This window comes from Cydia pomonella, chromosome 22 (assembly GCF_033807575.1).
Source record: "Cydia pomonella isolate Wapato2018A chromosome 22, ilCydPomo1, whole genome shotgun sequence".
Lineage (NCBI taxonomy): Eukaryota > Metazoa > Arthropoda > Insecta > Lepidoptera > Tortricidae > Cydia > Cydia pomonella.
The window spans coordinates 12,079,322-12,103,621 of record NC_084724.1 but is presented as its reverse complement, the minus strand read 5'-3'; the positions used below and the strand labels follow the sequence as shown (position 1 = coordinate 12,103,621).

The window sequence follows — 24,300 nt, the reverse complement described above, 5'->3', positions numbered from 1 at the left end:
GTGTCGAAAAACGTCGTATGAAACGCTCGCTAACAGTTCGCGAGCACAATATCGCCTCGTATGTAATGACCAACTTAGCACAGGTTGTATCATAATGTACTATAACCGATATTCCGATAGATTTATATACGCGCCAGGCGTGTTGTTCTGTATCCAAGTGAGCAGCGCGGTGAGGTCGCTAGCAACTAATGCTGAAGAACGTGTATGATAGGTATATTAAACACAGTACTTATATTCATCACAACCGTTTATTTCCTGCAATACGTGGCCTCGGGCGTGTTGCTGATTATCCAGGAGAGCAGGGCAGTGACCCTGGTGTTGATCCCGGGCTGGCCGTCCTGCGCGCACAGGCGGCCGTAGCTGCTGATGCCGCCCAGGAACAGCAGGTTCGTCGCCGGGTCCGTGTACAGCGCCGGCCCGCCGGAGTCATCCTGCGTACGATACGATCATTTCATGGTCGTCTACAATCCTACATTTGAGGAAGTGGTGATCATGTAATCTTTTGAAATTAAAAATCGATTACGTATGTTAAATGTTAGGAAGTTGCAACAGATAGTTGGTCAAAAGTTAGTTTATTATGACCCGTTTAGATGGATTTAGAACTTTCATTCGATTTTCGTTACATTGCGGTATTAAGTAAGTAAACATTTTTAGTACGAGAAAAATAAATATTACATCAGATGGAAAATAATTGGGTGGTACAAAGGCGAACTTATCCCTAAGAGGGATCTCTTCCAGTTAACCCATACCTAAAAGAGTGATTAAAAACTATATCTAAATTTGGTATTAGGTCGATCGAATGATTTAATTGGAGGTACTATATAAATAGTTAGCATTGTATCGAATATTGCATGCAAATTCTCACGCCGTGTAAATAGGGCTTCAGAATGCATTATTACATTATGCTAGGGACCAAAAGTACACTTGCAGTATATATTGTATGAATCTTTCCCATTTCCATACCATTATGGATCGTAGTAGACTAGAAGTCACGTAAAGCTTGACCAGAAATATATGATCACGCGCCATATTGCGGAATTTCTTTGTAATTTTTTTCATATAAAACTGAACTGTCACCCTATACATGAGAATAACAACATACAATTATTGACCATTTACAGATGTCACCCTTCGACACTTTCGTGGCCTCTCTACGTTGTGATACCTACCTACGAGTATGTTTGTATGTATACCTGGCAGGCGTCTTTCCCGGCTGTGTAGTGGCAGACCTGGCGCGGCGTGAGCGAGGGCACGAGCCTACCAACGAGTATGTTTGTATGTATACCTGGCAGGCATCTTTCCCGGCTGTGTAGTGGCAGACCTGGCGCGGCGAGAGCGAGGGCACGACCCTACCAACGAGTATGTTTGTATGTATACCTGGCAGGCGTCTTTCCCGGCTGTGTAGTGGCAGACCTGGCGCGGCGAGAGCGAGGGCACGACCCTACCAACGAGTATGTTTGTATGTATACCTGGCAGGCGTCTTTCCCGGCTGTGTAGTGGCAGACCTGGCGCGGCGAGAGCGAGGGCACGACCCTACCAACGAGTATGTTTGTATGTATACCTGGCAGGCGTCTTTCCCGGCTGTGTAGTGGCAGACCTGGCGCGGCGTGAGCGAGGGCACGAGCCTACCAACGAGCATGTTTGTATGCATACCTGGCAGGCGTCTTTCCCGGCTGTGTAGTGGCAGACCTGGCGCGGCGTGAGCGAGGGCACGAGCCTACCAACGAGTATGTTTGTATGTATACCTGGCAGGCGTCTTCCCCGGCTGTGTAGTGGCAGACCTGGCGCGGCGTGAGCGAGGGCACGAGCCTACCAACGAGTATGTTTGTATGTATACCTGGCAGGCGTCTTTCCCGGCTGTGTAGTGGCAGACCTGGCGCGGCGAGAGCGAGGGCACGAGGCGCTGGCACGCGGCCTGGCTCAGCACGTCCACGTCCACCTTCCGCAGCGTGTCGGACACCGGCCCGCCGATGAACAGGGAGCCCCAGCCTGCAAATTATTCATGAAATCCATGGCTTCATTTGAGAAGTATTCCTAAATTAATAACTATTTTTACGTTCTGCATAAAAAGTTAGGTACCTATATTAAGTAACAAAAATACTTGATTTTAAATAGGTCTATAGAACGACTTCGCTAAAGATTCTTCATGAGAAATAACGATAAATTGTTATTTGTCCTTATTTCTCATGAAGAATCATATTGATGTTTCATCATCACTATACACCGTGTTTTTATCGATTTCCGTTAACTCCGGGGTATGGGTAGGTACGTTTAGGTAAGGAAACTAAATGGCATAATTAATTTAAAAAAAAAATGTTTTTTATAAAAATTAATGAATAGTTGCATATAGTGTTGTTGTAACACGGTCATTACATTTAATTCAACCAAACAATTGAAAACTGTGACATATCAAAGTCATTTAGAAACATCAATCGTCCGATATAGTACTTACGTTTAGCCACTCACATGCTATTGGTAACTACTTATCAGCTGTCGCCCTTATTTTATCATAATAATAAAAATCACTGAAAAATATCAAGCACGTGAGTGGTTAGTAGCAAATGTATACACTCGTACCAAACACTAAGCATAATGTAAACAGGTCCTAAGGCAAGTGTATACGCTCGTAAGGGCCTTATAAGATATAAACAAATTAATAATTATCTCCGAAATGGAGTTAATTAGAATACCGGTGTCTTTAAGAAAGTTACTTAATTTAAGCTCAGGAATGCACCCTTGAAATTAACGGAAAAAAAAACACGGTGTATAGAAACACTTTCACGCCCAGGCAAAAAGTTTTCATTATAGATCTACTGACCTTGAGTAAGTAAGAAAGAATGATGGCATCAGTAGATAGGGAAGTACCGTCAAACTATCCAAAAGCCAAATCCTCCCCGTCGGACACCTTATAAGGTTTCTATTCAGAATACTTACCTAACAAGGTGAACCGACTGCCAGCAAAGTCTGTATTTACGAACTTGAACGGGAGGCAAACGGGGCCCACGCGGTCGCTATACACGATGTTCCCGGCCAGCCGCAAGATGGCGATATCGTAATCGTAGTTAGAACTGAAATCCAATGTTTTTAAAATTTAATACATTTTTAAAGATTTCAACTGATTAAGCGCTTAGAAGACATGTTTTAACTTACGATGTGTATTGAGGGTGAACTGTTACGCGCTCTACATTAAATCCTTGTGTTGCCGACGAGTCTCCTGAAAAAATATAATTAATTAATTCCCTACACAACCAATTGTCCGTACGCACAAGACGCTTTCACTCAGAAAACCGCAGCCAAATAACACGACCGTACTCTCATAGTGTTGTTCCTGCCGGTGAGTAAGGTTCAACGAGGGTGCGGAATACTTCCTCTCCTACGCCGCGGCGGCGGTCTACTGGCTTCAATGACATTGTAACAGTTTTTCGATCAGGTCACGTGTCCGTCTTACGAATTTTCAATCTGACGAACCTGTCGGTCACCTGACCTGTCGCGAGTTTAACATTTTTTCCCCATCACAGCGCCGCTAAAGAAGTTTTAACTTCAATAAAAAAGATCACGACGTATTGTAAGTTAATAGCGTCCATCGGGATTTTCCCGAAGTAAACTCACCACCAGTCGTCTTATCGTGCTCGCCGACGACGACGGCCAGTGAGCTAGCGGCCCTGTCCTTCACGCAGTGGGCAGCGGTCACCACGTACCGCGGGGATATGATGGTGGCTCCACAACGAATTTGTTCCTGGTCCAAGTATATGACGCCGGCCATCATTGGGAACTCGTTTACGCCTGTCTCCTGGCCGCCGACAATGCGGTTCTGCAACGAATGTTGATTATTCATTGGTCGTTATAGTCTACAAAAAGCAGGCTTTGACTACCGGTTATTGACTGAGCGAACATGAAGCATGATCGAAACGCCTTCGTTTCAGCTCGGCAAACATGCTTTTCATACGTCAGGCTGTCCCATTGTTCTCCTCTACGTCTATAATCGTATTTCTCAACCGATTACCGTAAAATTTGGTAAGCAGTTTCGATTATTATAAGGATTCTTCTTGCCGCTTAGGTTTTTTTCATGTTTTTCCAAAATGGAGGAGCCCTGGGGGTTTGCGAGGATAGCTCACCGAGCCACTATTTATAAAATTAAGTTTAAAAAAACTGATACATGAGAGCGTTTGTCTTCAGGTTTAAGTAAAAACCAGATTCATAGAACTAGTAAATTCTTGTTAACGTTTCTTTCTCATCATACCTTAAACATATATGTAAAACTCATCAACTAATCTCTAATAACAAATACAGCCATCACAATCTACGCAAGGATCTTCTGATCCAGGTAGAGCTTTTTGGTGTTTTAGTACAAGTATAGGTACAATACACCTACCCTCTTCCTATAGCCGCAGTTGCACGGTGTTGGAGTTGGCGTTGCTGCCTCCGCCCGCAGTTCGCAGTAGAATCTGCCTCCTGTGGTCCTGGCTGATGTGATTAATCCTGGAATAAAAAGATAGTTAATTTGTTTAACCTAATTGCCTGCTTAATAGAAAGACGAAGAAATATTCTAGGTAGACATATGATTACCCCGTTTAGACATGATCAAAATGTTTCTGCAAACAATGCCCCAGCATAATCAAGGGATAGAAGTGTGTACATTATGCAATTATGACACCTAGGCATTCGAAGGACCAGCATATCGGCATATGTGGTGAAATTTGTTAACTAGGCATGGCATACACGGTTAACTTTAAGTGGTTTCGCTCACCGACGCTGATCCGCTGGCCGGTGGACACGACGGAGGTGGAGCCTCGCCCGCAGTATACGTCGCCGCCACTGAGTTGCGGGTCCCCGCTCCTTGAGATCAGCAGCCGGTCCACGGAGCATCCGGAACTCTGTTCAAATACGAGTAACATAGCGTCAGAGGTAAGTGTAAGTTCTTTATGATACTTTAATTAATACCATGAGTCTTTAAACGGGACTTACATGTGGTAAGGACGGCACACAAGCGCCAAGGTATATTTGTCTGAGGTCTGTGCCTTTATCCAGCAGTGAAAAAAGTATGACATACAACGGGTAGGCTAATCTCCGGGCCCTGCAGCCGGCAGCGGTAACCGGACGAGCAGATGAACCAGCGCCATTGTAGGAATATTCAGGGCTGTATTTATAACACGTCTTGGAGTGTGGGACATACCGCGGGTAGGAGGATCTCCGGGCAGTCCAGTCGGCAGCGGTAGCCCGAGGGGCAGATGCCGATCCAGCGACACTGCCGCGCGCCGGTGTAGTTGGTGGGGTAGCCAGGGCTGTACATATAGTACATTTGGCCTATTTGAACCTAAAAACAAACTGACATTACTGATGTTGACAAGTAAAGCCAACGACATAGACAATTAGACACAAGGCTGTTGTTACCTAAAGTGGCTAATTGTTATATTCGTTGATCTAATTAATAGATTTCAAGTATCAAATCACAGATATTATCATCTCAATGAAATCTAAGATATGTATCATCTTTTTAAAAAATATGAAGAAAACAACATTTGTTTTATGAATCATTCGATAGGAAATCTGTTAAAATCCCCGAGTTGTAATGTAGCCTACCTACCTACATATTTACGAGTAGATATCAAAATATATGAAAAGAAAATTGTCGGCTATAAGTACCAACATCTCATCACTTCTCATGTCTCCATGAGGACGTTTTCATACAAATATACATTAGGTACGTATCATTTCTACTCACGTTTTGCGTGAAATCGCAGTTGGCATCCTGTCCCGCGGCGAGTTGCATCAGGAGCATTAACACCACGACTTCGAAGACCGCCATCTCTGAACACAAGCCCGGCTAAACTTGGTCAAATTTAAAAAGCTTCTTATATGAATATTATATTACTATTGTTACTTACATAGCCTAGCCTACAACTGTTGAGGGATCTAGCGACTCCTCATATCGTAAAGTCAGTAAAATTGCAAAGCGTACTTATGTCAGACATACCCGCATTGATAGGTACACAGTGACATTTAGATGTCCTAAGCATTTCTAGTCCACAGTGCTCCCTCTGCCCTCTCTCCAAAGTCATTCATCAGATTCGATTGATTCTTGAGATTTTGGTGCTCTCCCTAGGCGTGGTGCCCTAAGCAACTGCTTAATTAGTGGTAACCTACACTCTACAAAACATTTATTCGGCAGTCAGGTAAAAACTGGTGGCTAACAGTAACAGTGCTACACTTTACATATTAAATTTTGAGCACTATTCTCATAAAATTGATTATTATCCAATCTTGATTTATAAGAACTTATCACATGCTCTGAATGTGATAAAAAGAGTAGGCTACTGTCAGTAGCTAAATCAACAAACATTTAATTTATAGGAAAGAAAAATACCTATACACAGAGAAACATAGGTACCTTAACTATGTACGAAATGATGCTAAAAGATAGTTAAGATCTGAGATAATTGTAGCAGTTAAATGTGATGCGTTTACGAGCTTATGAAGGTATTTATTTCGTGATTTTCCTTCACACTTTGCCCATAGCATATTGCCCTTATACCTACTAAGCAGAAATTTCCAGAGACAAGAATAAGAACTTACTTTCAATCGTCCCACCACGCGGCCACAACCACACAGCTCAACTAAATTTCAACATTTTATTAATTAATTGATAGCAAATAAACTGTTTACTTTACTGAGCATATTAACTGAATAACACCTGTACATACGTGGAACATTTAGCATTATTAGCCACCTTCGAGAGGACTACAAGTGCATATAAGGCTCTAGGAAATAGGTTCGAAGATACGTTGGAAGTTGTGATCGCTGAAATTGTTTTCGCATTGGTTAAAACACGTAATACTTAACTTTATTATTACAGGTATACCTATCAATAATACAATATCGCACTATCGTAAAATCAACCATAATTCGTAGTCTATACGTTTGGTTTTTAAGTGTTGTAATAAATGTTGGAAGGGCATATTTAAATATGAAAGAATACAATTGATATCTTTGTTTAGTGAAGGTGTCTGACATTCATATGGTTCCGTTAGTCTTATTCTGAAGAGCTCGGATAGATCCCTAGCAAAGAAACGTTATTATTACAAATGACTTACTATACTTGCCGCAAAACTAACTGGCCACTGAGATCATAATGCTATCTCATTTACCCTTGTTAAGACCAACCAAGAGTGAAAGAGATGGCATTATGGCCTGACCGGTCAGATAGTTTTGCGGCAAGTATAGTACATTGCAGTCAGCGTCAATAGTATGTAACAACGTGCCAAAAGTATCTGATAATCCGGATAACTTTTCGAAATAAAGATAAATTTCTAAAATTCATGTCCAAAAGTATATCTTTCACAGTCTTGATTGTTCTAAAAACAGAACAATCACTTTTTGTTAAGCTGTTACAGAATCCGCTACTTTAGATGCCGACTGTACACACCACTTATCCAAAAAAAAAACCTCCTAAATGTTTACTTCATATAGTTGATTCTTTTTCTTTCTCTTATGCGTATGGTAGAAAACGATTTATCAAAACTCACCCGAAAAAAAATTTGACTAATCAAAATTAACCGGGGTTCTCTCTTTCCAATTTTATTTGACACCAAATATCCCTTAATCACTTAAGGCAACATCACCTTAGTTTTTTAAGAAGCATTAAGGATAGTTAAACGACGCGTCCACTGAAGGCGCCGTAGGACACGACTCTCCTAGAAACGATTAATTGTTTCAAACTAATTAACACATCAACTGATAACGAAGCAGAGCGGCACTAATCGCCTCTATACCTTTGATAACAAACACATTTTCCGTTCGACGAAACATCAGGAAAAGATAGCTAATCCATCCAAGTTGACGTCTTCAACTCTTTATTAGCGCTAATCTTAGGTTTGGACATCGCCATCTACAGCTACACCGGTACTATGTATAAAGATCTCATCTGATTGATAACTGCAACTATGTGCTTTGAGAACCTAACCTTTAGGTGTCATTTCTGAGAAAAAATTATTCGGCAAGGAGATTCGCTACGAGGTGAAATAGATACTACATATATAAACGCTGCTTATGATTATAATTATTACTAACAATATTATTTACTAATAAAAGATACTTACCACATACTATTGCAGTCCTTTGGATCTCCTCAGCTTGAGTATGCCTTTCGTTTCACTAGTTTTTCATTATATTTTCCAGTCGATTGCTCATAGTTTAAAACTAGGAGCTTGAATATAACTTTAAATTATCATAGATTCTAATATATTTTAGAATTTTTGATCACATTGTTCAATTTTTACGAAAACTTTAGTACAACTACGTTAATATTTAGGTACAAATATTTTTTTAAACTGTAACTGAAAAGGGCGAAACCTCCGTTTGAAAATGTGCCTCGCAACTAAGTACTAACTGTGACCTTTCTCAATAAGGAGTGAATACGTTTTAATAACTCGTATCTTACTTTTTCCAAAACGAATTAATACCCTGTGCGCCTGTCAAACGATTTAATTTCCAGCATCATGTCAACATAAGAGCTTTCTAAAGTAAACTCTCTCGATGAATAATTTCAGCGGCACATGCTGGTGCAAGGAAACAGCCGACGTCACAAAATAAAATAAATCAGCCTTTGTGATAATTTAACACATATGCAGGTATGACATCACAATGTCATGTGTCGTCTTTTGCTGATCGCATTTGCCTTTTTGCCGTAAAAATCTAGCCTGTACGTGGGTCACACAGAGATGCAAATAGGTACTCAGTCTAGTTTGTATTAAAATTACGCTGAGTCTAGTTTTAGCCCATATGAATCACCATTTAGATTTTTGCTTCCGTTTATCTTTCAGGGCAAAAGTGGCAACTTGTGTTTAGCATGTGTATAACCAAAATTGGTTGTTGCACTTTTCCAACGCCACGGTGCAAACGCAAAAGCGGGTACTGTTGTCAATGTAAAGTAAAACTAAATGGTAATTTATCTACATTCCTATATTGCTCCAGTCTACATAAAAGCACATCTTGTTCCATCTCCATCCATAACTCTATATCTTTTAAAAAGCTCTTTTCTAAATTTCTAAATATGTACATATTTTGAAAAGCTTATAAACTCTGATCTCCGCTGAAACCTAAAACTCTATATCTATGACTAGTATGAATTAATTGACTTACGTTTGGTGTCCAAATTTCTTGTAATATTTTTGACAAGACATCAACGTACAGAAATATCAAATTAATCAAACTTTAGATACTTAAATACGATTATGGACTGATATAACAGCTGTAAATCGACATCATAACAAGTTTACAGACTTGGGAACCATTACACTAACACATTTATGCTAAACACTACTTTCACGTAATGAGCAAAACATTTTCAAGCGTAGATAAATATGTACAGTAGGTAAAAGTATGTTAGAATTTACGACATTTACGTCCCTCGAGTTATTGGAATTCTTTTTTAATATGCAGAAGGCTATCAACAGCTATAACCTGTCAACTTTACTAAACATTAACAGACCTTATCTCGTTTGCAATATGATTTATAACAGCCCAGTTACCTGTGACAACGATGATCTACATATAACCTGAAGGATTCTTTAATAGCTGGATATTTTGCGTCTTATGGGTTCCTATGTAATGTTCTAATGTATTAGTATTTTAATACCTATCCTTAGAAGAGTCCCGATCATTTATCTGTCCTTATCCTTTGCCCTTCTTTTTCCCCCGATCCTCTTGAAAGTATCCGCCAGGGCCGGGCACGAGCTTAACGCCGGTCCGGTCCGGTCGGTCGGACGCGCTCCGCTCCGGCGACGAGTCCGACACGATACCCTGCAGTCGGTGCGCGTTGGTTTGACTTAGCCTGTTGATATGTGAAAAACTATTGCTCAAACTGTTAGTCAATTCAAAAGAACTGGCATGAAATATGTACTCTCAATATTCTCAAACAAAATCCGCGCCAGCTTTTGTGAATCAACCTAATACATTGATAGCAATAGGGACGCCGACGTAAACGTAAACAACTTTGCTCATAAACTTTAGGGAGTGATTCGACAGGACGATCACTCGATCTCTGCTGAGAACCGTAGATAAAGTAGATACGCATTATAATGGTGATCGCTAGCCCCCAGTAGGAGAGGGCACCGCAAGAAGAAGTGGTTGGTATGTAACCAATGAATAATAATAATAAACTCGCTACTCGAGGTAGGTAGTGAGAGCACCGACGAGATTAGCCCGCACCAGCTCGCTCCACTATACTCGAGGGAGCCAGTGAAAGCGCTGACCTGATTTCCTCCACGTCGGCCACTTTGTCTATGAGGCTCCGGATGATGTCCTCCTTGTGCTCCAGCGCGAGATTAGCCCGCTCCAGCTCGCTCCACTATACTCGAGGGAGGCAATGAGAGCAATGACCAGACCTCCTCCACGTCGGCCACCTTGTCTATGAGGCTCCTGATGATGCCCTCCTTGTGCTCCAGCGCGAGATTAGCCCGCTCCAGCTCGCTCCACTATACTCGAGGGAGGCAATGAGAGCACCGACCTGACCTCCTCCACGTCGGCCACCTTGTCTATGAGGCTCCTAATGATGCCCTCCTTGTGCTCCAGCGCGAGATTAGCCCGCTCCAGCTCGCTCCACTATACTCGAGGGAGGCAATGAGAGCACCGACCTGACCTCCTCCACGTCGGCCACCTTGTCTATGAGGCTCCTGATGATGCCCTCCTTGTGCTCCAGCGCGAGATTAGGCCGCTCCAGCTCGCTCCACTATATTCGAGCGAGGCAATGAGAGCACCGACCTGACCTCCTCCACGTCGGCCACCTTGTCTATGAGGCTCCTGATGATGCCCTCCTTGTGCTCCAGCGCGAGATTAGCCCGCTCCAGCTCGCTCCACTATACTCGAGGGAGGCAATGAGAGCACCGACCTGACCTCCTCCACGTCGGCCCCTTGTCTATGAGGCTCCTGATGATGCCCTCCTTGTGCTCCAGCGCGAGATTAGCCCGCTCCAGCTCGCTCCACTATACTCGAGGGAGGCAATGAGAGCACCGATCTGACCTCCTCCACGTCGGCCACCTTGTCTATGAGGCTCCTGATGATGCCCTCCTTGTGCTCCAGCGCGAGATTAGCCCGCTCCAGCTCGCTCCACTATACTCGAGGGAGGCAATGAGAGCACCGACCTGACCTCCTCCACGTCGGCCACCTTGTCTATGAGGCTCCTGATGATGCCCTCCTTGTGCTCCAGCGCGAGATTAGCCCGCTCCAGCTCGCTCCACTATACTCGAGGGAGGCAATGAGAGCACCGACCTGACCTCCTCCACGTCGGCCACCTTGTCTATGAGGCTCCTGATGATGCCCTCCTTGTGCTCCAGCGCGAGATTAGCCCGCTCCAGCTCGCTCCACTATACTCGAGGGAGGCAATGAGAGCACCGACCTGACCTCCTCCACGTCGGCCACCTTGTCTATGAGGCTCCTGATGATGCCCTCCTTGTGCTCCAGCGCGAGATTAGCCCGCTCCAGCTCGCGCCGGTACTCGATCTGGGCGGAGCTCGCGCGCCGCTCCTGATCCACTATGCGACGCTCTAGCTCCTCGAGAGATGAGTGAGCGCGGGATTTCACTTCCTAAAACAAATAGATAACTAAACTTGTACCAGAGTCCCACTTTGTCAGTAAAAAAGACGCGTAATTCAAATATTCTAGGGGGTGCAATGTTCAATCCTGCGCGCCCATCTTTTTTATGTGCCGCCTAAAGTTGATAACAATGATGACATTTTCAGGAAAAGAGTACCACCTTGTCGACAAAGTCGACTTAGTACTAGCAGAGTTTGCGATAGTTATGAATTATGTCATAGATTATTGCATTGTATCTATAAGGTACACCCACCGTAGCAGATAAGACACACACTTTTATCAATTTCATGACGTGTCCAACGTGTCCAGAGTTCTTAGGGTGCAAAGTTAGTAAACGCTTAGCCTTGATGGCGCGCTACAGGGTACACACACCGTCGCATATAAAGTACAGAATACAAACCTTGGTATCCGTCTTGATCCATTCCAGCATCTTCTGAGCGTCTGGGCGTGTTGCAAACTGACTGAGCGCTTGCCTTGGTGCCGCACTATAGACAAATCGTAGCAGATAAGGTATACATATTGATTTCTGACTTGATCCGTTCCAGCCTAGACACGCTGGATCCCACTCTCCGTAGCGGTTCGACGTACTGCAAACAGACGGAGCTCTTGGCCTTGGTGGCGCGCTATAAGGTACACAAACCATAGCAGATAAGGTACACACCTTTATCTCTCTTTTGATCCGTTCCAGCGTGTCGAGAGCTCTCCTGAGCGGCTCGGCGTGTTGCGAACTGACGGAGCGCTTGGCCTTGGTGGCGCACGCCGCCGCGCTGCGCATACGATGACGGAATATCACCGCCGCTTTGCGATATAGCCTGTAAAAAAAATTGGCTAAGGGACCAATACCACTTTTAACAACGTTATACTCCACTAAGCAAGTATATTTTCGATTAGAACCTCCTTATTTCGGAATTCCGTAAAATGCAGCTTATGTCACTCTGTATAAAAAAAAAACAATTAACAATCATTCATCAAAACCGGTTCTGAGCACCGTTCCAGCACCAAAATCAAGTAACTCAGCCGAGTTCAACAGCTGTTAAACCCCCGTTGCAAGGAAATAAACTTTCAAGTACTGTTAAAATCATAACCCCTCACCTAATGAAATCGACCGTGTTTATAAGTTTAACAGAAGTCAGTTAAAATTCTCCTAACCTAACATTCTTAAGCGCCGCAGTCAACTCCTCCTTGGCAGTGAGCAGCTCTTTCTCCGCGTTGCCGCAACGCTCCTCGGCGGCGCGCAACTGTTGCTGCAACTTGGCCACTTGCTCGGTTTTGCGGTCGTTCTCCATGCTGTACTGGTGTTTCAGCTCTTCTAACAACCTGTTGTAATGAAAGACCCTTGAAGTCCGTATACTTTGTAAGGAGAAAAAATTAACAGGGGTCATTTCCAGTTATTTGAATAAGAAAGTTAATATGTATTTTAAAACACTGGCTATAAAATCTTTGTTTCATTCTAAAGCACACATATGTATACCTACGTTGAGTGTTCTCTCCTCTCTCAAGATATCGTCCGTTGTATAACTACGATTGATAATCCAAGTGCTAAAGCGCAATATACGCGGTCAGCCTCACGCTACGTTACCGCTTGCAGTGGTCGAGGCGGCGCTCGTGCAGGTCGGCGGGCACGGTGCGCGCGCGCAGCGCGTCCAGCGCCGCCATCTTGCTGTCCGACGCTTCCAGGGCGTGCTTGAGAGTGAAGTACTCGCGATGGACAGTCTCGTAGTCACGCATCATGGCTGCCACTGATCAAACAAACAGCCTGAATGAGCCCGCCGATCTAATATGCAAATAGACATTAGCCTATAATTCGCTTCCTGGGCAAAGTTGTATGCTTCGTGTGAAGGCAAGGCAGTAAAATGGAAAAAGACGTACAAGTTTATCTTAGAATTATCAAATAGTTGTCACGAACATGTCGTAAATGATCCCTTTATGGATTCTGTTCTTGGCACGCTACACAGGCAAGCTATATGGGCTAAGACATATTTAATAATTCTGTGGGAAAATAATCCAAAACAAAAAAAACACTTACTCTTATCTTCATACAACTCGTAAACTTCTTTCAACTTGGATTCCGCCCTCTCAGCTCTCTCCAACAACGTAGCTCTTTCGATATCGCCCGTCTCTTTCTCCACGCCCAGTTTCTTGTAGCTCTGTCTCACTTGAGCCAGCTCCGATTCTAGGGTTGTCACCTTTTTGAGTAAGTTTTTGTTCTCGGACACGATCTGTTTGGATTTCTTGTTGATGTTTTCGAATTGTTTCTCGTAGTCTAGAATGAGGGTGTCTTTCTCTTGTAGGTTTTCTTGATATGCGTCGAAAAGAGGTGCTGTAAACACAAAACCTTTAAAATTGACTAATCCTTTCGTTTCATTCTCACTTTACTCTTACTCTCACACTAACCCCTTCCTTTAAGTTCTTACCTAAAGCCTGAGCACTCAATAGCCCAGAAAGATCGACAACCCTGGAGGTTTGCGGTTGATCTTCCGTCCCGCTCTTCGAATGAGCATCGTCAGTGTTGCCAACTTCTAAAATAAATAAATAATCTTATTTACATAATTTCGTGTGTGACCAATAAAATGCTTAAAAAATAGGAATCTTAAAATGACTGTTTCAGGGTTACGCAAATCAAATTCGCATTATAATAACTTTTTTTTTCAATTTCCTTTCATGTCTGCAACCTTTTTCACAACTATAAAGGTCGATGGCACTAAAAACTCGTCATATTTATTCATGAGGTCATGACCGCTTCTTAAGGTGTATTAGGCGTTCCTGTGTTACCAACCTGGTCTCTTGTACCGAACGCTGGTGGTGATGAGCGAGTCCAGATCGAACTTGTCTGCCTTGTTGTCAGCCGCCAGGTTTTGTATGTTCACGCGGAGCTTCTAGTTTCTCGATTGTTGGACATTTATTCTGAAATATCCGTGTTAACCAACCTGCTCCTTTGTACCCAAGACTGGTGGTGATGAGCGAGTCCAGATCGAACTTGTCTGCCTTGTTGTCAGCCGCCAGGTTTTGTATTTTAACGCGGACCTTCTAGTTTCTCGATGGTTGGACATTTATTCTGAAATGTCCTATGTTACTGACCTGCTCCTTTGTACCCAAGACTGGTGGTGATGAGCGAGTCCAGATCGAACTTGTCTGCCTTGTTGTCTGTCGCCAGGTTTTGTATATTGGCGCGGAGCTTCTCCTGGTATCTCGACAGTTGCACATTTAATCTGAAAATTTTAATCTTGAAACATTCATCGGAAGAAACAAGACAGTAGTAAATGTAAGGGTGCTTCGTTGAGGCCAATCACGTGTGGAGTTCTATATTATTGGCGATGCGTTGATGACCGAGCGAAGATGAGCGGTTCCATTTCAGCTTGGGCAAAAATGTTTTCGTCCGTCCGGCTGTTCGCCTCCACTCACAGATCACTTTTTTCAACTGACTTCTCGTTTATTTTTTGTCGATATAATTTACAAATTGGCGATGCCATAGACTAACTCAATTTCAAGCTAAGCTAGGACAAACTCGTTGTACCTGTAAAGCACATCTTTGAGCGCTTGCATGTCTCTCTGCATCCTGTGTGTGTGCTCCCGCGCCTGCGTCAGCAGGATTTGACGACTGCTGCAGCTCATGCATACTTCCACTAGTGGGATCGCTGTTTCCACGCGATCTAGAATGTATGAAGGTCGTTAGAAGGAATATCATGTTTCGAGACCTAGAAGAGATAGTAGTATTATTAAATTATAATGGAAAAAAGCACCGTCTCGAGCGTTACTCAAGTTTTTGGAAGTCTGGTCATATCCATCAAACCAACACGAAGCTTGCTCGACCCCAGTGATCCCTTCCAGCACTTCCTTCTTTGTTTACACGCCTTGGCGCGTAGCAATAAGAGTTGTGCCATTCTCGAGAACGTTCTCCGGTTTGTATGGAGTATGTTCTCGCTCAAGAATATTTTCCATAGTAAACGGAGAACATTCTGGAGAACGTCACAACTCTAATAGCGATATGTAGATATTTACACTTCTTAGCGAAACTAAAGACCCAAATCATATTGAGTATCATTGGTAGCGAAGCGAAGTAAAGCTCCACTGAACATACCTTTGTCAGGTACATCCAACTGCTTGACCCTATCGCCGAGCTCCTTACACCTAGCCTCCAGCTCGCTATTCCTCTCTCTCTCCCCCTTGAGCGCCGTCTTGCACTCCTCCACATATTGCACGAGGGTCGAGTATTGTTTCTTCAGCTGGTCGTTCTCTTCTGCGAATAGTTTGTTGTACTCGAGGACTGCCTTCAGCTTGTCTTTTAGCTTTAAGATGTAGGCGTCTTTTTCGGATATCTGCACAAAAATTAGAATTAAGCGCCTCTTTTTAGGGTTCCGTAGTCAACTAAGTACTCTTATAGTTTCGCCATGTCCGTCTGTCTGTACGTCCGCGGCTTTGCTCTGTGATCGTTAGTGCTAGAAAGCTGCAATTTGGCATAGATACATATTTAAATCAATCATAGCAACTCCCATACAAAATGTGTTTTTTTTTTTCGCTCCAACTTTATGGTGTGGGGTTGGATATAGGTCTTTTGAAACGAATACGGTCTGTAAACCCCATTTTCTAATAAAGTGCATATTTTCGGAAATAATCGCTCTGAAAGAAAAAAATGTGTATTTATATTTTGTCAGTAAAAAGTTGGCTTGCCAGAATACACATACATCTAAAATTTATATTTTTCACGTAGTAAACGGTAAAAACTATTCATAAACCCAATCAATACAACGCGTAGGTCTAACCACATTTTCTGTTTTTATAAAAAGTTATGTTTGAAGACTAAGGGCCTGTTTCACAATGTCCAAGTAAAATCCTGATTAAGCTACTTGCCACTTATCTGACGGATAAAGTCATCGTAGGCATTTCACAATCTACAAACAAGCTTAACTGGTAGATAAAGTGCTAATTTTTGTTGGAAGTTTTATCTGGCAGTTAATTTATTTGTTAATGACACTTGGACATTGTGAAACAGTCCCTGTGTGGCCAAAACAATCTTTGGTCAATATACTTCACAGGTAGAAATTAGGTTACAGTAACTGGGGTTTCTCACCTACAACACAGTGACAAAGTCTTGCCATGATAACGTTCTCCTCACACCTAAGTACTAATAAGAGTGGTGATGAGCCTCTCGCACTTCTTGGATAGATTCTTGTTCTTTTCTTTGAGTAGCGATTTACTCCCCTTTCTCCGTCACGGAGAGGTTATTGCTACGGCTTATATGTTGCGCTTCCGTGGAGTCTTGGGAGGCTTCTCACCTATATACACAAGTGGTAAAGTCTTACCGTGATGACGCTCTCCTCACACCTACTAATAAGAGTGGTGATGAGCCCCTCGTACTTCTTGGATAGCTTCTTCTTCTGTTCTTTGAGGAGCGACTTACTCTCCCGACTCGGCCGGGGCGAGGTTATTGCTACGGCTTGTATGTTGCGCTTCCGTGGAGGCTTGGGAGGCTTCTCGCCTGCATGGAAAATATTTAATATTGTATTTTACTACAAATTATATACATGCACTTGATTTAAGGTAGAGTTATCAAAGAAAATAATGCTTTTCACAATTTTTTGCTACTATTAATTAACTATTACAACTTATTTTTAACCGACTTCAAAAAAGGAGGAGGTTCTGAATTCGACTGATTTTTTTTTATTATATTTTTTTTGTATGTATGGTACGCGATATCTCCGAGAATCGTGAACCGATTTTCAAAATTTTTTTTTTCACCCCAAGATGGTCCCGTTGGCACCAAGTCGGGGTCTGATGATGGGATCTTGGAGAAATCGAGGGAACTCTTCAAATGTTATAGGTACATGTATGGCGCTTTTGGTAATATTTGAAGTCGGTTTTATTTTTTGTTAAAAAGTTTTTTATTTCATACATATTCTTTTTCAATTTTGTGTAAATGAATCATCAGAATTTTTTTAAACAGTAATTTGTGATAATAACATCTGTCTCAGTCAGATTAGTCTGTTTCAGAAACGAAAATACTTTAAACGTCCAAAAACTTGGCTTTCATAAATTATAAGAATAAACAAGTACAAAACCAATTAATCTTCTGATAAAGCTACGTACCTTTTTTTATTTTATTTTATTTTTATTAATAAAACTTAAATCTATTATGAGAAATGTTCAGATCTAAATATGACAGCTAATTTCGATGTCTATTGTAACTGTATACCCAATGAATAATATTTACTTCGATATTTTACGTCATGCAAAGTTTGTTGATTACATACAATATTTATTAATGCATTCTCTACCAACTGCAAATTAATCTAAATGTATTTTTATATGATAGTAATATTGTTATTAGTTAAATCATACCAGCAATAACATCCCGAGGATCCTCATACAAAGGGTTCTCATCAACCAGCTTACAGGGAACTTCATCAGTGCCCTCCAGTAGCTTCGACTCTGTTCTCTTAATAACAGTGTTGAGTATATCTCGTCTCATACTGGCTCGTTTTGGTGTACCCTGAATGTCAAACAGTCTGTGGTCTAATGTGAAGTTGCCGGAAAATGTTAGCTTCTCCGGACTTATGTGAGCTAAACATTTCTTGGACTTTCTTTGTATTGACGATGTCTGTAAAGATGTGAAATGAGAGCTAACAGCAATGTTGACTAAGAGCATTGATGATTTTAGAATAATACATGTAATAACTTTAATATACACCATGTTTTTTTAAACTCTGTTAACTTTGGATACGGCTAAGTACATTTAAGGAAACAAAATGTCATAATTATTGTTAAGTATTATTTTTTATTTTCATAAAAAGTAATTAAATGCTGCATATAAAGTTATAATACTGACATTATGTTTAACTCTACCAAACAATTGCAAACATATCAATAAAACTTCAAACATGATCATCCAAGATCATTTGAGATGAAACACTAATCAATATATATAAACATGCCATAAGGCAAGTGCACACATTCGTAGGGGCCTTATCGGATATACATTTATTAATTTTATGATGATGATGTAATTCTGTTATCCCTCATTAGGGACATAGGACTCGCAGAAGAATTTTCCATTTGGCGCAATCCTGGGTGGCTACTTCCAGCTCTTCCCAGCCGAGTCCAGTTGAGCCAGCCTCCTTCTTAAATTCTAATTAATTTTATAACAAGCAGATACGTCTACGACCTATACTCCAAATATGAAACCTGGTTAAGAGCAAATGCACGGATTGCGGAGGTTGCGGGTTCAAGTCCTGCCGGAAGCATAACTTTTTCCATTTCTTCCTTTAATATAAAATTTATAAATAAATTAATGAGCATTTCAAAATGGAGTTCATTAGAATACCTTTGAGAAATAATTTAAGCTCAGGAATGCACCTTTTAAATTAAAAGAGTTTAAAAAAATATGGTCTATAGACACATATGTGACAGACAAAATTATATAATTTATAATAATGTACCTATACAAAACATCTTGTGTATTTTATCAGTTGGTCAACCAATGATACCATTCTAAAGATACAAAGTTTGACCCAGACATTGATTCACATGATTTTAGTTTGTGAATAGTATGTATAAAGTCTCCATTATGAAATGGGCTAATGTTTAGCAAACAGCTCAGAACTTCAAGTCAGAGAAAGCTGCTGATGCTAGCAATTTTGTAGAAGTGTTCATAGGCTAGTCACCATACTGATTAAAATTATGGGAAATGGTGTCAGGGAATAATGATAACAAGTATAACCACTGTAAACATCCAACTAGTACATTAATATGTACTTATCGAGGTCAAATAAAGTAACTCATTAACTGCTCTATGTAATTTAAAGACACAAATTTGCTTATAACCATAATAAAGAGTAACAAAAAACATGATTTCAATAGACATGCAAACATAATGATCTTTTTGTTCAATTAATTCAAGTATGTTATATGTAAACATTATAGCTTGGAACCAGTCATACAGAACTTCGTAATAAAAAAGGAATTTACCTTTGGACTTTGATAAAAACCATCTTCCATCGTCACCTAGTTTCGAGAAGCGAAATCTTAGCACCCATATTGAATATTAACACAACAAAGGAAAGAGTTCTGGTATTTGTTCCGGCGAAGACAATGCTGAAAAGATTTGCGTGTTCCGGATAATTTGTAGGTCACGTATTTATGTAAAATAAGTAGGTCACAAAAGTTCAATACTTACACGCGAACAATGTATTGACAAAACTTTTCACTGTATAATAACTGGTTTGTACTATTAAATCATAGGCACTATTCAGATTCAGTCTTTTTTTTTAAACTCATGAAAGAGGTGATTCTTTTTGTATATAGCATATTCATTATTTCCATTTGAGTTAGCTTTGATTTTCTACCCTTGTAGTAATAGTAAACATCGGTATTTTGACATTCGGTTGCCATAGTTACCGAGTCCGAACTATTTAAGACACCGTTTTACACGCGTGGATAATGTACATTTTGCCTTTTATTATAGATGCATTTTCATTTTTGGCCAGTTACATGATAGAAGCGGGAAAAATTTAATCGTTTCGTTTTCGTCATTTGTTTTTATTTTATCTAACTTTTGCGTATCTTGTAATTATTTTTACTACGTTTTACCTATTTTAAGGCATATTCCAAAAATGAAAAGTGTTTCTCTGTGCTATCATGGTGTTAAAATTCTAGGATTTCCTGCATATTACGTGAGTTTCAAATTTTTTTAAAATGAATTTTCAAATTGAAATGTTTAGTTTGAAGATGTTCCAAAACCATTTTATATATTTTGTTATGTATATTTTGTTCACTTTAGAATTTTTTGAGCAGATTATTTTCACTATTTCATATTCATACCTAGCTACAAGTCACGACTTACACAAAAATATATAAATGTCTACCAGAGTTAAAGAAAAAAACGGCCAAGTGCGAGTCGGACTCGCCCATGAAGGGTTCCGTACACTTTATGACGTATTAAAAAACACGACTTACTAGATCTCGTTCAAACCAATTTTCGGTGGAAGTTTGCATGGTAATGTATATCATATATTTTTTTAATTTTTCATTCTGTTATTTTAGAAGTTACAGGGGGGGGACATTTTTTCACTTTGGAAGTGTCTCTCGCACAAACTATTCAGTTTAGAAAAAAAATATATTAGAAACCTCAATATCATTTTTAAAGACCTATCCATAGATACCCCACACGTATGGGTTTGATGAAAAAAGATTTTTTGAGTTTCATTTCTAAGTTTGGGGTTCCCCCAAAATTTATTGTTATTTTTCTATTTTTGTGTAAAAATCTTAATGCGGTTCATTACATCTACTTACCAAGTTTGAATAGTATAGCTCTTATAGTTTCGGAAAAAAGTGGCTGTGACATAATCGGACAGACAGACGGACATGACGAATCTATAAGGGTTCCGTTTTTTGCCATTTGGCTACGGAACCCTAAAAAAACAACGAACGTGGGAATAGTTAGGATAGGAACCACAAATTAGTATCACAAAAGGTAGTAATGTATTACTACCCTTCCGGGGAATTTATTGAATTTATTATGAAACACAAGTACGTAAAACATAATACTTAAAAAAATCTTAATTATTTCTCATTACTTTCCGTTCGGTGACCCCGCATCTTCTCAATAATATTATTATCTTATCACCTTATCAGTTCTTAGGCACCTGTTTCAATGTTTGCCATTCGCGAATAGATGTCGTTACTGGTCTCAAAAATACAGTAAAACATTATAATCGGGTAAATGCAATATGCTTTGTAACTGGGCAGTAAACCTGTGATAATAACGACTTTTGAATTTAGTCGGGTTATACTCACTAATGCGGCTGCGCTGGAACAGCTGAGCGACAGCAGCGACGCGGCGTGATGTGTTTGAACTTAGAACTAAACAGTCGCATCATGTCTGCCCGCCGGTTCGGTGTATAACGCTCGGCATTTAGAATAACCTAAAAGCATTTGTCTTACTCCGTCCTCGCAAATTGAGGTTCCTTTTAGTTAATCATATTTATAAACTTTAGTTACTTGTAGCAAGTGTCATTTTAATGTGTTTGTAGAAGTCACGGCAGTGTTCATCAAGATACGCACTTACTGCCTTCTCGCTTGCGTTTATCGATTTTCATTTTACAATGAACATATTGTTTTGTTTACTTTATAATAGTGTGTAACGTTAATAAATCGATGAAAAATGTGGTGTATTCGTTGAGTGTTGTGGTGTAAGATTGATTCAAGTATGTGCGAAGGTGCGCGCGAGACTTCGTGTTTTGGATGACAAAAACATGGAATTTGAGAACGACTTCAGTCTGAAAGAATGGGCGAAGGACAAGCCTTTGTCCATTCTCCAGCTGGATCCGGCGGATAGAGCTGTGCTCAGGATAGCAGGTTAGTTAAAAAGCTCGTTATACAAAAACAACACCCCCCGGTTTATCAGTACTCTGTAGCATATGGGTGTCATTTCCCCATAATTGTCTACATTAATCAGGCCACGTTATCACGCTTTTGATAACGTCACCATTCAAGATTAATAATGTCAGCAGGGTAAACTTGATAAAAAAAGTATAAAACAAAATGCAGCGTGTTATTTTTGTACCGTGTTTGTTTTTTTCGTGCAATTGGCCTCGCGTAGGTTTTCACTTTCGTCCAGTCTCGTAAATTGGTCTAGAACGATACATGCAACTTGAATAACTTCGTTATTTTCTGTTTTCGAATTAAAACTCAAGGTTGAGCACACCGGTTAATTAAGTAGGTAGGTATCTACGTACGTATTTGCAGTTTGTTTACATCCTGTAGTAATTGTACTGTAGTAAGTTGATTGCCCTAGTCCCCTATGGACCGGTGGGTAAGTCTGTAGCCAATAGGATGGTTGTATTTTGCACGGATGTTTTCAAGGCCGTTCAATTTCCTCTTATAAAAACTAACAGTATAATTTTTAATAGTTTCTGTTATTTGATGATGATTTTTAATTACGTAGGTATTTAATTTACCTAAATACCTACACCTATTTGAAGCTTATCTGCCTGGGTACATAGTCTACAGTACATGCCTATACTGCCTATCAAATATGTGAGTAATGTAGGTATTTGGTTTGAATGTTAATATTCTGCAATCTAGGTACCTACTACTCCATCGTCTATCACCTATTCCACCTATAAGGTCTTAGTATTCTACATACGACCTAACTATCGATCTTGTATTGGGATATTTCCTAAATCTACAGAGCCAATCTTATGATAGACACTAATTCTAAGTATTCTAACAAGCGTTCCTAAGATGTAATATTATTACGTAGATTGATTCAATCCGCAATCTCCCATACTTATCTACATGCTCTAATGAAGACAGATGTACGTAACATATTAGGATCTAGACACTTTAGAACTATACCACAGGAATCTCAAAAAAAAAAGTTTTCTTCACAATTACCTATGTCTTGTGTGAATTTCGTCATTACTCATTAGAATAGCATCGCAACTTTTTTACCTACCTACTTATAATAAATTGACTAACATATTCATCTGAACATTATGTGTTTTACCCGCGTGAATGATGTATCCAAAAATAAGCTACCACATAAGTTGAGCAATACGACTTTTTAAACAGTCACATTTAATTTACGGTCATTATGACGGAGTTAAACGTACCGACAGAAGCGTAATCACAAAAGCATTGAAACAGTAAGGCGTGACGTCACAAAAAGCATCACAACACCTTTTCTTTTCTAATCAACAGTTCATTAACCCATGGTATCGTGATCTTTTTGTCATTTCCATGGCTTTCACCGATCCATTCGCATTAGAATGGAAACTCAATGGAGGTTGAACTATAGCGTGATTAGGAATTTAAGTAGCCTAGCTAGACTTAGAAACTAGCCTTTGTAATCTAGGTATAGACCTTCAGGACTTTCCTCATTGATTTCACTTACGAGAACTCTTAAGGCCAGTCCAGGCGAGACAATTTTTCGCCCAATGTAATTAAATTATCTGATCAAATCGAGGCACGAACACAAGAATGCCAATTTTACGCTAGTTAGGGGCATTTTTTTTTATTTGGAGCACATTTGATCATACCGACTGGACTCTGGACGAGTAGGCATCGTCTTGGTTAAAAGAGGAACAAATTAGGTAAGTACCTATTTACAATTCTACAAGGTTGCATGAACCATCACATCCTTTTTTTGTTTATTTTATTATAATTAATAGCTAAAAACTTGTAAACCTTTTACGCCTCCCGTAAAAATATATATACTTTCCTCTAAATACGTAGCATGCGTAAATTCGGTAAAAATTTCAAATATATTTTGTAAAAAAAAATTTATGAAATGCGCTATATCTACTGTAATATATACTAAATACATATGCAATTATAGATAATCAAATCCAACTCTCTTAACGAATTAGCGACGGAAATGTTGCAATAATTATAAACGAAACGAACTAAAGTTTGATGACACTAAACCACATGAAACATTAGTTACTAATGATATTCGAAATGAATGTCATCGACCGTTTATTACTAAGACATATTAAATAACTACCTACTTAGCCGCACACTAGAGCCGATCTTTTATCGCCATTCGAAACTGCACTAAAAATACCTGAACTGGATATTAAAGCGTGGGTAGATACCTACTTTTCCACATATTTCAAACATTTATACATCTTAACGGCCAATCCTAAGTTTATTTATATGTAAATTCAGAACTATATCAATAAATTCCCATAATCTACATTTCATAATCCTGCT

The 24,300-nt window shown here is 40.2% G+C and overlaps 2 protein-coding genes across 4 annotated transcripts; both read right to left on the bottom strand.

The window, feature by feature from the left end:
* Window positions 1-229: 229 nt before the first annotated feature.
* On the bottom strand, window positions 230-7,902 carry LOC133530218 (venom serine protease 34-like). 3 transcript variants are annotated; one of them, XM_061868087.1, is made up of 10 exons: window positions 7,524-7,902; window positions 5,723-5,808; window positions 5,174-5,314; window positions 4,748-4,874; window positions 4,373-4,479; window positions 3,610-3,811; window positions 3,151-3,214; window positions 2,935-3,068; window positions 1,838-1,989; window positions 230-431 (listed from the first exon to the last, which is right to left on the bottom strand). In XM_061868087.1, exons 2-10 carry the CDS (start codon window positions 5,804-5,806, stop codon window positions 249-251), a joined length of 1,194 nt encoding a protein of 397 aa, XP_061724071.1. In that variant the 5' UTR covers window positions 5,807-5,808; window positions 7,524-7,902; the 3' UTR covers window positions 230-248. The 3 variants fall into 3 exon arrangements, with proteins under 3 accessions (XP_061724071.1, XP_061724069.1, XP_061724070.1); XM_061868085.1 differs by lacking the exon at window positions 7,524-7,902 and adding an exon at window positions 6,574-7,039 and having other exon boundaries at window positions 5,723-5,824; XM_061868086.1 differs by lacking the exon at window positions 7,524-7,902 and adding an exon at window positions 6,574-6,976 and having other exon boundaries at window positions 5,723-5,829.
* A 1,417-nt stretch (window positions 7,903-9,319) lies between these two features.
* Window positions 9,320-20,324, bottom strand: LOC133530097 (protein Cep89 homolog). Its single transcript, XM_061867929.1, has 14 exons — window positions 19,760-20,324; window positions 19,552-19,677; window positions 17,926-18,184; window positions 16,890-17,065; window positions 15,668-15,905; window positions 15,104-15,239; window positions 14,668-14,798; window positions 14,004-14,105; window positions 13,616-13,909; window positions 13,169-13,328; window positions 12,739-12,906; window positions 12,251-12,401; window positions 11,393-11,580; window positions 9,320-9,829 (listed from the first exon to the last, which is right to left on the bottom strand). Exons 2-14 carry the CDS (start codon window positions 19,579-19,581, stop codon window positions 9,670-9,672), a joined length of 2,193 nt encoding a protein of 730 aa, XP_061723913.1. The 5' UTR covers window positions 19,582-19,677; window positions 19,760-20,324; the 3' UTR covers window positions 9,320-9,669.
* Between the last annotated feature and the right edge of the window lie 3,976 nt (window positions 20,325-24,300).